The sequence below is a fragment of the Poecilia reticulata genome, linkage group LG2 (genome assembly GCF_000633615.1).
Source record: "Poecilia reticulata strain Guanapo linkage group LG2, Guppy_female_1.0+MT, whole genome shotgun sequence".
Lineage (NCBI taxonomy): Eukaryota > Metazoa > Chordata > Actinopteri > Cyprinodontiformes > Poeciliidae > Poecilia > Poecilia reticulata.
This window is the reverse complement of record NC_024332.1, coordinates 13,391,406-13,405,966: the sequence shown is the minus strand read 5'-3', so window position 1 is coordinate 13,405,966 and position 14,561 is coordinate 13,391,406. Positions and strand designations below refer to the sequence as shown.

Below are 14,561 nucleotides of genomic sequence, written 5' to 3'. Positions count from 1 at the left end.
AACCCTGCAGGACTAACAGTAAATGCCTCTTGGTACAGTCAAAGCTGCAGACCAGCATTAGTACAGTTTTTAAATGCAGCACAGTCAGCTTTGCGATATATAGTTGTTGTTTTTTTACAAGAAGCAACCATCAACGTGGCGTATTCAAGTCTAAATGTTTATTTCTCCGATTCTTGCATTTGATTTAAAAATATTGCTATATGACAAACATGTCCGTTTTCATTTTTTAAATAAAAATCCGCTCTGAAAAGTGTTCAGCTCGAATTTAAAGGGATCTCTTTTGCTATTGCCCGTTATTGTTCCAAACAATTAAATCACTACAGATGATATGCACTGTAAACAGGAACTTGCTTAAAAATCAAGAATCCGATGAGTATAGATTATGTTTCTGCATTTAAAGAATAAATCTCGCCTTAAACTTCTGGCCCCTGAAAAAGCAGCTCTCATATTTTCATAACTCATCTCTGTTACTTCTTCTGGGATTTTAGAGCCTGATGTTCGTGTCTTAACTTCTCCTCTCTTCCTTTGAGAAAACGGCATGTCACTTTTACTGGGCATGTTGTCACTGACTTGTGGGAATAATGCAGCGACAGTAACAACTAGTAGAAAGTCTTTTGTTTTCCGATGTGCTTGGACTACTGCTCGTACAAATAACCCTTTTTCCTCTGTGGGAAATAAACTAACCAACCGTGCCGTCTGATGACTTCTGTCCTCGTCTCAGTTGGTTTTCTGAAGCCTCTTGTGTGTCGCTCTGCAGGCCGACGAGCGCTACAGGAAGAACATTCAGGGTTCCCCGCAGTCGGCTCAGACCAAACCCCAGCAGCCCCCTGTGCCACCGCGCTCTGAGTCTTCGCACGCTAACGGGAACGCCGYGTCGGAGGCGCCCGCGATGCACCGGCCTGTGGAGCCGCAGGTAACGACAACGTCTCCCGCTCAGCTTAATCGGTCATAAAGGCGCAGAGAAAATTGTTTGCCTGTAATGTGAACATCTGCAAAGTCCAAAGTGTTTATTTATTTTTAAGTCTGTGCATATTAACATTTGGCATTGCATGTTTCCTGGATCTGATCTGCATATAATTCGGTACATTGGAACATGCTCTTTTATATTTCGTCAGTTGTCAGCAGCGTTGCCGGGGATTTTAAACCCCTCTGCGATAATTTCAGTCTGCCTGTAATTGTTCACTCTGAAGAAAAACCTTTTCTGACAAAATCTGTAATTTAGAAGCTCATTTCAAAATTCACTAAAATACTTTCTATTAGTTTTGTAAAACCTAGCAGTAGTGAATGGAGGTAGCTAAAAGTCTCACTTTTTTGCACTTAATCAGTCCAGTTTCTACTCATGACAATTTAGGTGCACATTTTACCTTTATGCTTTGAAAAGTTTTAAAATGCTAATGTTCACCTATTTGTGTCTCTCACTTCACAGATTTTTAGGTTTTCTGCCTGTAAAACATGACTATATTTGACCTTTGAAACCTTTTTCTTCACTATCTCTCTCCTTTTCAGGTGATTTCAATTGTTTGCCTGTCACTTTCTCAATAACATTTTGACTAACGGCGCTTTTCTTCTTCAGTATTTACTTTGCGGATCGGGGGTTTTAGCCAACCACGTCTTGGTTGCTTCATCTGGATCCAGGGATATACAGCATTTCTTTTGTCTCCATTTTGAGTCTTGTTGTCATCACCTCCGTTTTAGTTTCCCACTCAAAATGACTGCAGTGCACCGAGGAAAGTCTTTAAATCTCCAAACTAATGATTTATTCATTTGCGGACGGGGAGTTTTATGACACAGCAGTGCCGGGAAATGTTAGCGAAGATGACGGTAGAGCGGGTTTTGTAACAATGAAAGGAGAATATTTCCTGTCCTTCTTTTCTCACGATTGAATTTAAGCTTGTTAAACTGATTCATAAAAAAAAAAAAAAAAGGTTTTTCTTTTTAATGAAAAAACTCACATCAGAGTTTCATTTTATCGGAAATGTCCTGGTTGTGCTGTGAACAAGTCCTGGGAGTGGAAGGCTTCAGGGTAAAGTCATCTGTGACATTTACATCTCGGTGCTGTATTTGGCATCTCCGCTCCATGTTCTGCTTCTCGTCATCGCGCTGCTGGTATTCAGCAGCATCTATAATTTACAGGCCTCCAGATTTTGCATCGGGCTGTAACGGTCTCTTCCCAGCGAGGGACTGAAGCAGCTTTGCATGAATAACTGCGGCTCATTCAAGTCGATCAACATGAACGTGCCTCACAGATTAAATAAAACTGAGGAAGTGGTGCTGTCGCCTTGTGAAATCAGGGTAATTATATAAATCACGGGTGTGTTATTAGACTTCATTTTCAATGTAAAGCAGAGCAATCGGCTTTCTCCTCTTAGATGGTTTTCACTGGTTATCATCGCCTCTCATCTCATTCATATAAATATTTAGGATAATTGATTGAATTTTTATTTTTTTTATTTAATCTGATTAGAAAACCTTTTTAAAGCCTTTTTTCCTCACTTCCCCCATTTATAACGTTACTAGAAAATGGAGGCGGTAGTTTTAACTCACAATTTATGTGAGAGATGGGATTCAAACTTCGCAACAAGAGGTTGGTTTTAGAGATTTTGCTGCCCGGTGGAGTGTTTGTGTGCATGCAAAGTGTTTGTCTTTAAATGCATGTTTGCATGCCAGCCTGTGTTAATTTTTTAATAGTACAACTTCATCTTTTTTCTTTTTTTTTTTACATTAGTCGTGTCGACCTTTGGCTGAAGGTTCAGCTTTATTGCAGCTGGAAGCCTAATTATCTGTTTATCAAAGTGAAGCAGCGTTTCTGTCGACGTGTGTCGAGAGTCACGACAGAAATTGATTAAAAACGCATTCCTGTAGCTCTGCACAGCAGCGTTGATGCAGGAGTAGCTGCTGACGGCAGCAAGCAGGAGTTTGAAGACTTGTTTTTATTCAGCCGTTTGCAGAACTGCACACATGACAATATTTCAACACTTTGCGGCATGTTCAAGAGTCTAATAATGTGGTTAAATTTTACATTTTATAAATCCACTTTTGATAAAAGAAAACAATGACGGCATTAGAGGAGTTTTTTGTTTCTTTCCGGCAATCCAATCTGAAAGTTTGAGATTAACTTCTCATATTCACAAGTAAAAGCTGGGATATTCTCTGATGTTGAAAAGTTGGAAATTAGCTTAAAAAACATTACAGATTTTCACGATTAAATGCACAAGTTTGCAGTGTTGGAACGAAGACACTTTTGAACATTTCAAAATTAGAAATCTGTAAGAACAAAAGTGAAGTTTATGGAGATTACAATCAGATATTTGCGGCAAAATGTCACACAAGTCCTCTAAGGGATAATGTTTAGCTTAGGAGACGTTCGTCTGGACATTTTCCAAAGTGTGAATGTAAGTAAGTACAATAAAGACTTCCTCAAACGGTACCCAGATACACGCCTGAGACGCTGAGGAAGAAGCTACAACATGTCTGCATCACCTGATAAATTTAACATGTTAGTAAATATAGGAAAACCTTGTAGTACTCAAGAGTTAGTAGGTTAGGACTGGAGGTTTTAAACTTCAGTATTTTTGCTGGCCACCTCTCAAAACTTGTCTTGCATGTAAATCTGTTGCCAGTTTATTTTTTCTTCCCCATGTTGAAGGGGCTCTGTAAAGGTTTGGAGCTTTGTTAGTCACCGCTGTGGTAAAACATATTTATATCTTTGGGTGTTAATGTTACATAACACACGTCTGCAACACATATTGCACTCAGTTTTATAAATATAGCAGATCCCTGGGTTTTTTTTTTTTTGGAAACATCAATTATTCTTAATCTTCACCCTTACGTTTAGGAAGTGAGACTGCCAGTTGCATCAGCTTACTCTTTGGTTTTAAAAGGTTTCTGACACACTGACAAGATTAACAAGAAGAAGATTTGACCTCAGCTCAAAGTGGCCAATGTAGCATCCTTGTAGCCCTTCCTGGATTTAATCAGTGTGTGAGAAGGTTAATTACACTGCTTTCCTTTTGCTTCTGCATTATGTCATTTAATTATACTATCAGATTTAAATCCTCACCAGCTGCAAAAGGGAGTTTATGAATATAAAGTCTGTCAGATGAAGCGTTGCAGCTAATATCACAGCTCCAGTGTAATGTCTTTTATATCCTTATTTAAATATTAATTATACATCCTTCTTTATTATTGCTACCATTTTCATAGCATCAGAGTGAAACCATAGCAACTGTGTTGTAAGAAGCAGAACCTGTAACCTTGACAGGAAGCTGAAGGTAAACAAGCGTCCCTCTCGGCTGTGCTGAGGCTGTGCCTCTTGTCAGGTGAACAGCTGTAGATGAAGTAAATCATTTTAAAACTACATTTTATTTTTTGGAAATTTTAGCTAATAGATTAAACCCAGAGAAAAAGTACATAATTGTGAAATGGGAGGAAAATGATTCATTAATTTACAAATCACAATGAGTGTGCCATGCCTTTAGTTTAGCCCCTTTACTCTAGTAACCCTAAGTAAAATTCGAAGGCCTCAGAACAAATAGAACCACGAAGACCAAGAATCACAGCATAAAGGAATGCGAGAAAGCTGTCGAAAAGGTTAAACCCAGGTTAGGTTAAAACCAATAGTCCAAGCTTCAAACTCCTCACAGTTCATCATCTGAGAAAGAAAAGAACATGGCACATCTGCAAACCTACCAAGGCATTTGAGCACTGAGCAAAGACGTAGCACAGTCTTTATGGACGAAGAAAGGAAAGTCCAGAATAAGTCACCGTTAGGGATCTATGTAGGGACATGGCAAACAAGGGGCAGTCGGTGACGCTATGCGTCTCAGAAATCGAACACTACCCCATTACCGTAAACACGCCATCATGTGGTGGGGATGATTTTCTTCCACACCACATTATGGTGGTACCCACTCCTGGTCAGAGAGGGTAAGAGAGGCAAATGGAGCAAGGAAAGTCCAGATACCAATGTGTGCCTTACTTTTAGATATTTTATTCGTAAAACAATACTATTTCACAATTAGGAACCATTTAGTGTGTGTCTATTAGGGTAATGATTCTTTTCCGGTGAGCTATAATTGCGGTTCCTGTCATAGTCCCTCGGCTACAAGATGCTCCAATTTTACAGGCCCCATAAAACGAATGAATAAACCTTCCTTGTTTGAGTTATCTGCATGCAGACTGATCCGTTCTCCCCGCTGTGTTCTGTCTTGTCGTCTAAAAGGTCCGTTCCCATCTGGCTGCTCTCAAGAGCAGCATCAGTGTGACCTCGCCAAACTCATCTGCTTCAACCCCACCCGTCATGTCCCGGTCGCACTCCTTCACCGAGCCGCTAACACCTAGCTTTGAAAACCACCACCCGCACAAAAGCCATGAACCCCACCAACACCATCATCCTGCATCCTCCTCGTCATCACCATCATTCTTGTCATCAACGCCTGCACGCACTGAGCCACAAACCCATCCCCAGTCCAGACCCATGCCCCATGAAAAGGTCCCGTCAGAAGACGGCCCTCCGAGGGTAAGACCGGGCCCCGCGTAGCGTGGTGGAGAGTCGCTGGGGGACTTGATTGTAATTTTTATGTTTTTTTTTTTTTGATCTATTGAGATGGCAGTTCTGATCTCAAACATTTTAGTGTTAGCGACAGTATTTTATCATCTTATTTATTGAAGAAAAATGTTTTTGACCTTTTCTATGTCCTCAGTAGATGTGAGGAATTTCATTCCCCCTATTTATGTAAATATTCTTGGAGAGAGGGAGACTATATCTGAATTAGCATTAGCTTAAAGAAAGCTAGCTTACTGATATGTGATGTTTTTATCTTTGAGTTGCTGCCAACAGATAGATTTGAATTTGTCTTTTTATTTTGAAGGTGGAATAATTACAAAGTTGACATTTGAAATGGTTTCCAGTCTAAAACGCTTTTATCAGATGCTTTTATATTAGCAAACAGCTTATTAGCATTGCTAACTGGAAAAGGCTGATTATGTCTGACTTCCCTGGACAATGTGTCCTTCTCAGATCTCTTAACTGCTTCAAATATTTCTAAATCTATCATGTTCCATGACTGACACGGGTTGAAAGCTTCAAATCCTAACAGAGCAAATTTGCTGCAATATGTTCAGCCTTCTTGTTATCAGCTAAAGTCGACTCTTAAGAATCGATGTCTTGTGACAGGCAGCTCCTTCTTTTACCTCCTGTTTTCTCCAGGTCATGCTAGCTGACTAGCTAGTCATGCTATCTCACTAGCTAGCATGACTAACTTCTTAATTCAAAAGCAAAAGTCAAAGATGAAATAACCGAAGCAACCCAAGTTTAATTTTCTGTTTAACCAGTTTGAACAGATGACATCTCTCTGTAGGAAATTCTGTCCTTTTCCAGGAGCCTCTCACGTTTGTTTTTCTTTTTTAACGCCGCCTTTCAATATGCTGCAGATCCTAAAGCTAGCCAAAGTGGTGTTTTCTACCTTCAGTAACAACTTTCTCTCCAAAAACTGTTGTGGTCAGCGTGGCCTGGAAGCATTTCTTGATGCATCTCTACTTGCTAGCAGTGTTGACCATAACAATCTGTCGGCTCCTAAAAACGGTTAATACCACAAGACAAGTTTGGACAGCCCGTCTCACCGCTTTCTTTCTGACTATACTTAGCTGCCTGACCACAAAGACATGGTAAAGCTACACATACAATCGACGCCTACCTTGCTGCTCCTTAGAGAAATGTTCCCGTTTCTCCACCAGTGACCCCAGACTGCCAAGTATAGGCAGAACACTTACTGCTCAGCCCACAAAGACCTAAATCCAGCCTGCAGAGCCAAAGTTAGTTCTTCACCCGCAGATATAAAAACCCGCCATAGACAAAATCATCACCCTGCCATGTTCCTGTAGTTAGGAGAGTTCAGTCATTTCAGCCTTTTGGCTTTAAATATCACTCCTCAGTGTTTCTCCTCTCAGGTCAGCTTAGGTATTTTAATATCTAGCAGCAGTTTGGTGAGCTCTGCTTTTGCTGAGGATCAAAAACTCATCCTTGTGTTTACAAAGTTTTATTTTTCTTTTCATAATGACTTAAGCACATCAGCATCTCTCATACGAGTATGTCTCGTATGTCTGCTGTTGTTTCCCACTGATCATCTTTTGTGTGAAGTTTGAAGAACGGCTCAGATTGTGTGATGAGAACCGGTGTATGTAGTTTACCGATGACAGATCTATATTTTTTTATAAACTCTGACAGTGATCAGGACTCCAGATCATAAATTCACCCGACCAAAGATCTCCACAGACTGTGTTCTGCTAATGAATGACGCGCTGATATGTAAGCCGGTCACTGTTTTTATCACGAAAGGTTCCTGTCAGGACAACGTCAAGGTCTCCGGTGTTGTCAAGGCGAGACTCGCCTCATCACCATAGCAACGCCCCGCAGAGCAGGGACGTGCTCCGAAATGCTGGCAGGTAAACACAGAGAGGTGGAGGATTGGGTTTGTTTTTGTTTTGTTTTTCAGCACTATGGGATTTTTTTTACTTTTAGTTTTTGTGTTGTTCTTATTCCCTCACCTTTTCTTATTCTGTAGCACTTCTTTCCCGCTACCTCAAAAAAATCTGAGTTATTAGAGCAAAACACATCAACTAGAAGCCTGGAAATTATTTTTAGTTGATCCTTTAGAGTGGATGTACAATATACTGTATTCTGGTATATTGGGAAAACAAAAACAAATCGACATAATGCACATTCATGTCTAAAAACAATGTAAAACCACTGAACAAGCTTGTAAATTCAACGTAAAACAGTATAGTGACTGTCTGAGTTACGGGAACACGATGTGGCACGTAGTAGAACTTTACAGCAATTAAATTAAAGAACAATATATCAGAACAGTTCCCACCATAATTATCGGCATCCCAGGAGGATAAAGAATAGATCTAAACTTTTTTTTCTTTTTTTTACATGATATATGTATAAAACAACTTTCATTTAGTTGCATGTATTCCTTATTAAATTAAAATAATTTAAGAACAATTCTAAAGCTCAATCAGGAGGGGGAGGAAAATGAAGTGGTGTTTTTTGCCTCTGACGTTTATTTCAAGGCTTTTTTTGTTCACATCTTTACCAGGAGTATCAATACTTGCAGAGAATATACCTGTTAGTAGAATTAAGCAAACAAAATGAGATCTTAAAAATGTTTCCCTGTGAAACGTTTCCAGGAAATGAGTTTGGATGTTCAGCAGGATTCTCTTTCTGGCAGTGCAGTTAAAAAGTTCCTTTAAAAAGAATTAATTATTTATTGAAACTGAACAAAAAAATACAAATACTAACTTTTTAATGTCAGGAATCTAAACTCCCTCCAATTAATTATTATTTTTTCTCTTTACTGATTATTTCAAAGTGATTATCTGCAGATTTTATACTTTTCTGCATCAAGAAATAAAGCAATATGTCACTTAAAGAGCCTTACTTTTATGACTAATTCTCGTAATTAGAGACTTAAAGGTGCATTTAAAAAAACAAAACAATTATAATTTTTTAGTTATCAGCATCAAGCCACAGTGTCTGCCCAGCTCCGTGTGGTCGTTTCACGTTGCCTTTCTTGCCCTCTGCAGTTCAGCAGAGCCACGGCTCTTGTGGGAACGCGTGGAGAAACTGGTTCCCAAAACCAGCGGTAGTAGCGGCAGCGGAGGCTCCAGTTCCTCCAGCAGCTCCAGTAACTCCAGCTCTCAGTGCGACTCTGGAGAGAGGTTCAGGGCCCGCTGTGAGTTCCCACGCACCTTCAACACCAGATTCACGGCAGGCTCGAGCGGAAGCCGTAGATAATCCCGCTTTACTGAAGAAGCTACGCCAGAACCGCACAGGCACATTTTTAAGTTGTAGATACATTTATTTATTTTTTTATTCTGACATTACCGCCTCCTCCGCCCTCTTCAGCTTCTTCCAAATCGGAGGGCTCGCCCCTCCAGCGACCAGAGAAGGTTGGGAAAAAGCCGGAGGAGAGGAGGGACTTGGTCAGGCCGAACAAACCAGCGGTGAGAGCAGAGCTAGAACCGTATGGCGCTCTAGCTGCCTTAGATCTAGAACCTTGAGCTTTGTGGGTTTGTTTGAAATCTGAAGTGTGTGTGAGTAGTGTCTGGGGGTTTTGTTCCCACTCTTCCTGCTCTCCATCCTTGAGCGATCCAATCTGATGTTAGTTGTTGGACTGAGCTGCCTTGCTCCACTTCTTGTTTGACTCCTTTCCCCGCCGGACTCTCTTGGCTGCCATTTTAACCCACGCTTTCTGTAACATTGATAAAGTGATTCACTTTTTCCATCTTTGCAGCTCTTTTTATGGTTTAATCATTCAAATGAACCCACTAACCTTCCGTCCCGCAGCTCGGAGAGCATCAGCTGTACAATCATTTCTCTCCTTGCATCTGTTTGGCTTCTCATTGGCTGGTTTTACCTCTGTAACTACTTCCTCTCCAGCAGCTTTCTGTTTCCTGCTTCACTTAAAGACAATCAATAATACAACATGCTGTCATCTCTGCTAACAACCGGCGTCAAAATGGGGCAAAACACGCATAAGCAAAAGGAAAACATGTTGAAATGAAGAACTTTTCCACCTTCCTGATCTTGTAGGACCTGACCGCTCTGGCCAAGGAGCTGCGTGCAGTGGACGATGTTCGTCCCCAGAACAAGGTGACGGATTATTCGTCTTCCAGCGAAGACTCGGACACCACCGACGAAGACGACGATGAAGAGGTGGACCAGGAGGCAGGCGAAGAGTCAACGTCTGGCCCAGAGGACTCCAAAGCTGTGTAGGTAGCCAGCGGGACAGACGAGGTGTCCGTCAGCTCAGAAAGCACCGGGGTTTTCAACTCCTTTTTCTCCCGCAGCTCCTCCAAGCTGAGCAACGGCGAGACAGAGTCTGTAAAAACCATGATAGTCCACGACGAGGGCGAGAACGAAGCAGGAACAACTCGATGCAAAGACAGCACGCTGGTTGTCAGACAGGTACCGGCCGAGAGAGGAGGGAAAGAAACAACATTTATTCACTGCACGCCTTCTGTTTTTACCATCATGCTGTTGTTTTTTATTCATATCCCCGTGTTCTTTCATTTTGTTTGTATGTTATTGATTATTTTCTGTTCCTGCATACTTTGCAGTTGTGACGACAGTAAAAGCCTAACATTTAAAGCCAATTACAGATTTTATTATTATCTAAAATGAAACTAACAGAAAATCTTGTAATAAAACTAAATTCTTTATGTAATTTAGCTAACATTACCTTTTCAAGGGATGCAAACATCCCTTAAACATTTTTCACATTTCTTCATGTTACAACCACAAATTGTAGAATTTTTTTTTTGTTTTTTCTTAAATAATCATCTTAAAACTGTGGGATCCATTTGTATTCAGTTTCAGGTCAAAACTATGTGTTGTTTTAACCAACTAGAGACAAAAAACAATTTTTTTGCCCTTTTTTAAAAATGCAAGTCAGAAATAAGAACTTCAGTGAACTTCAAGTTTTAAGTTTTGCCACAAATTGTCCAGTGGGCTGTGGTATGGACTTTAACTGTACCATTCTAGCATGAGCATGCTGTGATTTAAGCTACCATATTGTCTGGAGTCTCATCAGTAGCTGTATTCACGCATGTTTTTAATTTAATTTCTCATTAAATGGAAACACTGCAATTGTGAAATTGTCTTTTTTCGACATCGTCAGAGTGTAGACAAAGATATGCGCACATTTGTAATGGAAACGCAGCTTCTAAGGTCTGTGGTTGTAACATGACAACATGTGGAAAAGTTCAACTTAACATTTTCACGCTCCATAAATGTCAATCGGTCGACAAAAGATGGCTGCTGTAGTTTCAAATAGTTCCAAGGATGAGCAGAGTTAACTTCAGAGTCTGACCCAATAACAAGCTACTAACCAGAGTTTTTTCTTTTCACCTGTAGATTAGCCGCTGTAGCTTGCCCTTCGCTCCAGCTAACACGTTCCCGTCCCCTGAGCTCCTCAGGAACACACATAGACCCACAGTTGTCTACCCCTCTTTCTACTTCCAGAGCGCAGGTGACAACAGAAAGCGCGCGGCCCCCGCGTCGGGCCAAACGCAGACCCTTAGCCTACTCGCGGGCTTCCCTCCGAGCCCCGGCTCGGCGCCGGCGCAGGGACTCATCCTCCACACCCCCAGCCCCCCACACCAACACCACCACCACCATCACCACCACCACCATCACCCCACGCAGCACCCTGACCGCAACGGCTTTGCCGGCCGCATCCATCACCTCCCAGACCTGATCCAGCAGAGCCACCACTCCTCCCCTTCCTCCTCTGCATCCAGTTCCCCTTCTTCTTCCAGCCTTGCCAGTCCCTCCACCATGTCCCCCCAGAGCCCGCTGGAGAAGCTCGGCATTCTGGCAGAGGTACGTCACCCAGCGCCTGGCACCAGCAGAGCCGGACAGACAGCGGCGTAGTGAACGGCTAGGTGGGCCCCCCGGTGAAGATGTGTGAAGAGCCTACAGATAAATTTGGCTTTTATTGCAGCTGCCTAATCTGACAGACAAATTTAGAAGAAAAAACAACCAAACTTTAATGTCAGTACATTAACTCATTTGTGGAAAAAAAAGATGCTATTAAGCAATAATTATTGGCAAATTTATTGATACTCCTGCTGTCAAAGCCTTGTACAGCCGCCGTCTTTTACTGATACAAGAGCACTTAGTGCACTCTTCACAATGTTGGAGCACAGAGACAGAGGGTTGATGAACCATTTCTGTCTTGATTGGACCATATTTCTTTAATCATTATCCCGTTGAAAGACTCACTGACAACATGTTGCGTTTTCTGGCACTTCCTGCCTGATGTAATGCACTTTTAACCGCTTTGTTGCTGAAATGTGCTACACAAATAAACTTGATTTCTATTTAAAATCTTGACTTATTTCAAAATATAGCAAGTTTTTAAAATCACAGCAGCATCACAGATCCTCCACCGTGCCTAACAAGTGGCTGTCATACATGTTATTTTATGACAAATCCACCTGGAGTGTTTACTGCTGAGTCTCAGTCTTAGATAGAATTTTATTTATTTTTGTTCTAGATTCACCACTGAACAAGTAGTATGTTTGTATCGAGCATTTTATGTTTACTTTGGTTTATGGCCACTTATCTTGCCATAAGCTGCTCCTTTATCTTCCTCTTACATTGAAAATTCAAAACTACTTTATCGATCCCAAAGGGAAATTAAATCTTGGACCTAAAATTATTTAAAATTCTTCAAAGAGTTGTTGGATCTCCTGTAGCAGTCTGTATTCCAGCTAATTTGAAGAAGCCTCTGGTAGAAGACACTTTGTTTTTCTATGACACCAACATGTACTGTGTTCATGACGATAAAATTCTCTTGATGTAAAATCCTTCTTTGCGCTGTGATGTCAAGACGTAATCGCGCCACGTCGACACCAAAAGGAAACAGCAGTATCGGATCACCAATTAGAAGTATTTCAAAATTATGATCAGCTTTATAAACTATTGAACAGCTTCGTTTATATTGATTGTTTTCCAATAACTGTCACTCATTAATGCGTTTGTTACATTTTTTGTTACAAATGTTTACACTCTTTCCCACCAAATAAAACAAAGATTAAAGTTTGGGTTCTTGCTGCTGCAGTAAAAGATGGATTCATTTTCACACATATTTGCCGGGAGGCCAACATGTTTGGACTCTAGATTGCAAATAGAGCAAGAAAAACTAATTACAGAGTGTATATCAGAACAGTGCCCTCTACTGGACCTCTCCTCTGGAGGAAATGTGGAAATATGATTGAATGCTGTTTTTTTTAAGCAAAATGAATTCAGGTGAAAAGATCGATCATCAGTGGATTATTGATTACAGTTCCTCCTGAGACAGTGTGTGTACTTTTGATGAAAAGGAAGTTCTACTGTGTGTCTCATCACCTATCTTAATGTTGCCTATTTTCAGCAAACTTATATTCCCCAGACAGTAGCTCATAGCRCACAGGCCAGTAAACAGAACAACGGCAAGTATGCTTCCAATCCACAGGAAAAAAATCTACATTTGTTTCCCTTTTGTGTTTTCCACTTAGTCAACCACATCCATATGTTTTATTTCTTCTTTTACCTTTTATTGTGTAATTTTTGTACCCYTGAATTGCATTGCCCATTATGTTTGCATGAAACATACAGAAACACGTGTCATGTCAGCTAGTCTTCATGAATGCAATGTTACTTTTGGTCCTTAAAAAACTTCAACCATCCWTGATTAATCAGTGATTGATCGTCATTGATGCCTCCTCCTTTTCCCCAAATAGAGCCAGTCGAGTAACAACATGCAGAAACACAAGTCCTCTTCGTCTTTCACGCCGTTCATTGACCCACGCCTCCTCCAAGTGTCTCCATCGACTGGCAGCGCCCTCAACAACGTTGGTAGGTGTCCAGATCATTTCCATGTGGCATGCTGATTAAAAACTGTTTTCAATAAACCAGTTTCTTCTATCGCTTAATGATCACTTCAGGAGGTAATTATTTAAACACTAAATCTTACCAAGTACTTTTGGTCGAGTTCCTAGTGCAAATAAGACAAAACAAACTTACATGTAACTTTTCAGGAGGATATAGAGGCTTATTTTAAGTAAATAATTCGTTAATATTGATGAAAAAGTCCTAGTTTCATTGGCAGATTAACAAGATATTTTTCCCATGTTACTAGTGAACTAATCTGCCGATTGAACTATGACTTTTTGTCAATATCAAGGAATTATTTACTTAAAACAAGCCTCTATATCTAGCTATAACGTTTCTTTTAAGTTAATTTGTCTTATTTCAAGTGTACCAAGATATTTGCACTAGAAAGTAGACCAAAAATACTTGGTAAGATTTTGTGACCATGGATACGGTCTCCTACAGACTTACACAACCCACCTCTGTTTAACAGGGTGTCTGCACAACTTTTAAAAGTCTTTTTTTTCATGTCTAAGATAAGGCCTTAAAATGTCTTAAATTCATTTAAGGTGGCCTTAAATGCGTTAATCACAAGTTTTAAATTTCGTCGTGCCAGGAGTACTTAACAATTTTTTTCTCTGTGGGACTTTCCTGTTTGAGTTGCAAGTTTGAGTTGCATGGAAACATCTTCATTGTGTTTTTCCACTCAAGGCGGTTGAGGCTAACCGGTAACTAGCTGCTAAAATGCCCTTGCTAGTCAGCTGGCTAGCTCTTTTATTTCTGTCATGGCCAGACGGCGTTAATTTTTACTCACTTCTGTTGTCGTACGAGGCTAGGAGCAAAAAATAATAATAATAATGATGCTTGGTACCATGGAAGAGAAGCATAAAGCCGGATTAACAGTTTTCGCTATGCTTGATAGTAAGGCAGCAGGTTTCCCCAACAATCTCTGGATATTTATAGTTTTTGTCTTAAATTTCATTCAAGGTGGCATTAAAAAGGTCTTTAAAAGTCTTAAATTTTACATGCTGAAACCTGCAGATACCAGGATTTAAAACATTGAGTTAAAACTAATATGAACATTTATTAATGGGGAAAACCTTTATTTTGCTCTGCTATTGTATCCAAAGAGAAACGT

General features: G+C 40.4%; 1 protein-coding gene across 8 annotated transcripts in view; it reads left to right on the top strand.

Annotated features, from left to right (window-relative positions):
• LOC103478343 (mitogen-activated protein kinase kinase kinase kinase 4-like) overlaps nucleotides 1-14,561 on the top strand; it is a 94,835-nt gene that overhangs the window by 66,888 nt on the left and 13,386 nt on the right. For 3 of the 8 annotated variants that reach the window (XM_008432117.2, XM_008432134.2, XM_017301745.1), the window contains 9 exons: nucleotides 758-913; nucleotides 5,222-5,518; nucleotides 7,337-7,443; nucleotides 8,590-8,738; nucleotides 8,912-9,009; nucleotides 9,599-9,777; nucleotides 9,856-9,973; nucleotides 11,030-11,389; nucleotides 13,294-13,408. In XM_008432117.2, the coding sequence (XP_008430339.1) occupies nucleotides 758-913; nucleotides 5,222-5,518; nucleotides 7,337-7,443; nucleotides 8,590-8,738; nucleotides 8,912-9,009; nucleotides 9,599-9,777; nucleotides 9,856-9,973; nucleotides 11,030-11,389; nucleotides 13,294-13,408 (1,579 nt within the window). Of the gene's footprint in view, nucleotides 1-757; nucleotides 914-5,221; nucleotides 5,519-7,336; nucleotides 7,444-8,589; nucleotides 8,739-8,911; nucleotides 9,010-9,598; nucleotides 9,778-9,855; nucleotides 9,974-10,921; nucleotides 11,390-13,293; nucleotides 13,409-14,561 lie in introns of all 8 variants that reach the window. The other 5 variants (XM_008432109.2, XM_017301741.1, XM_017301742.1 and 2 more) reach the window with 5 other exon arrangements.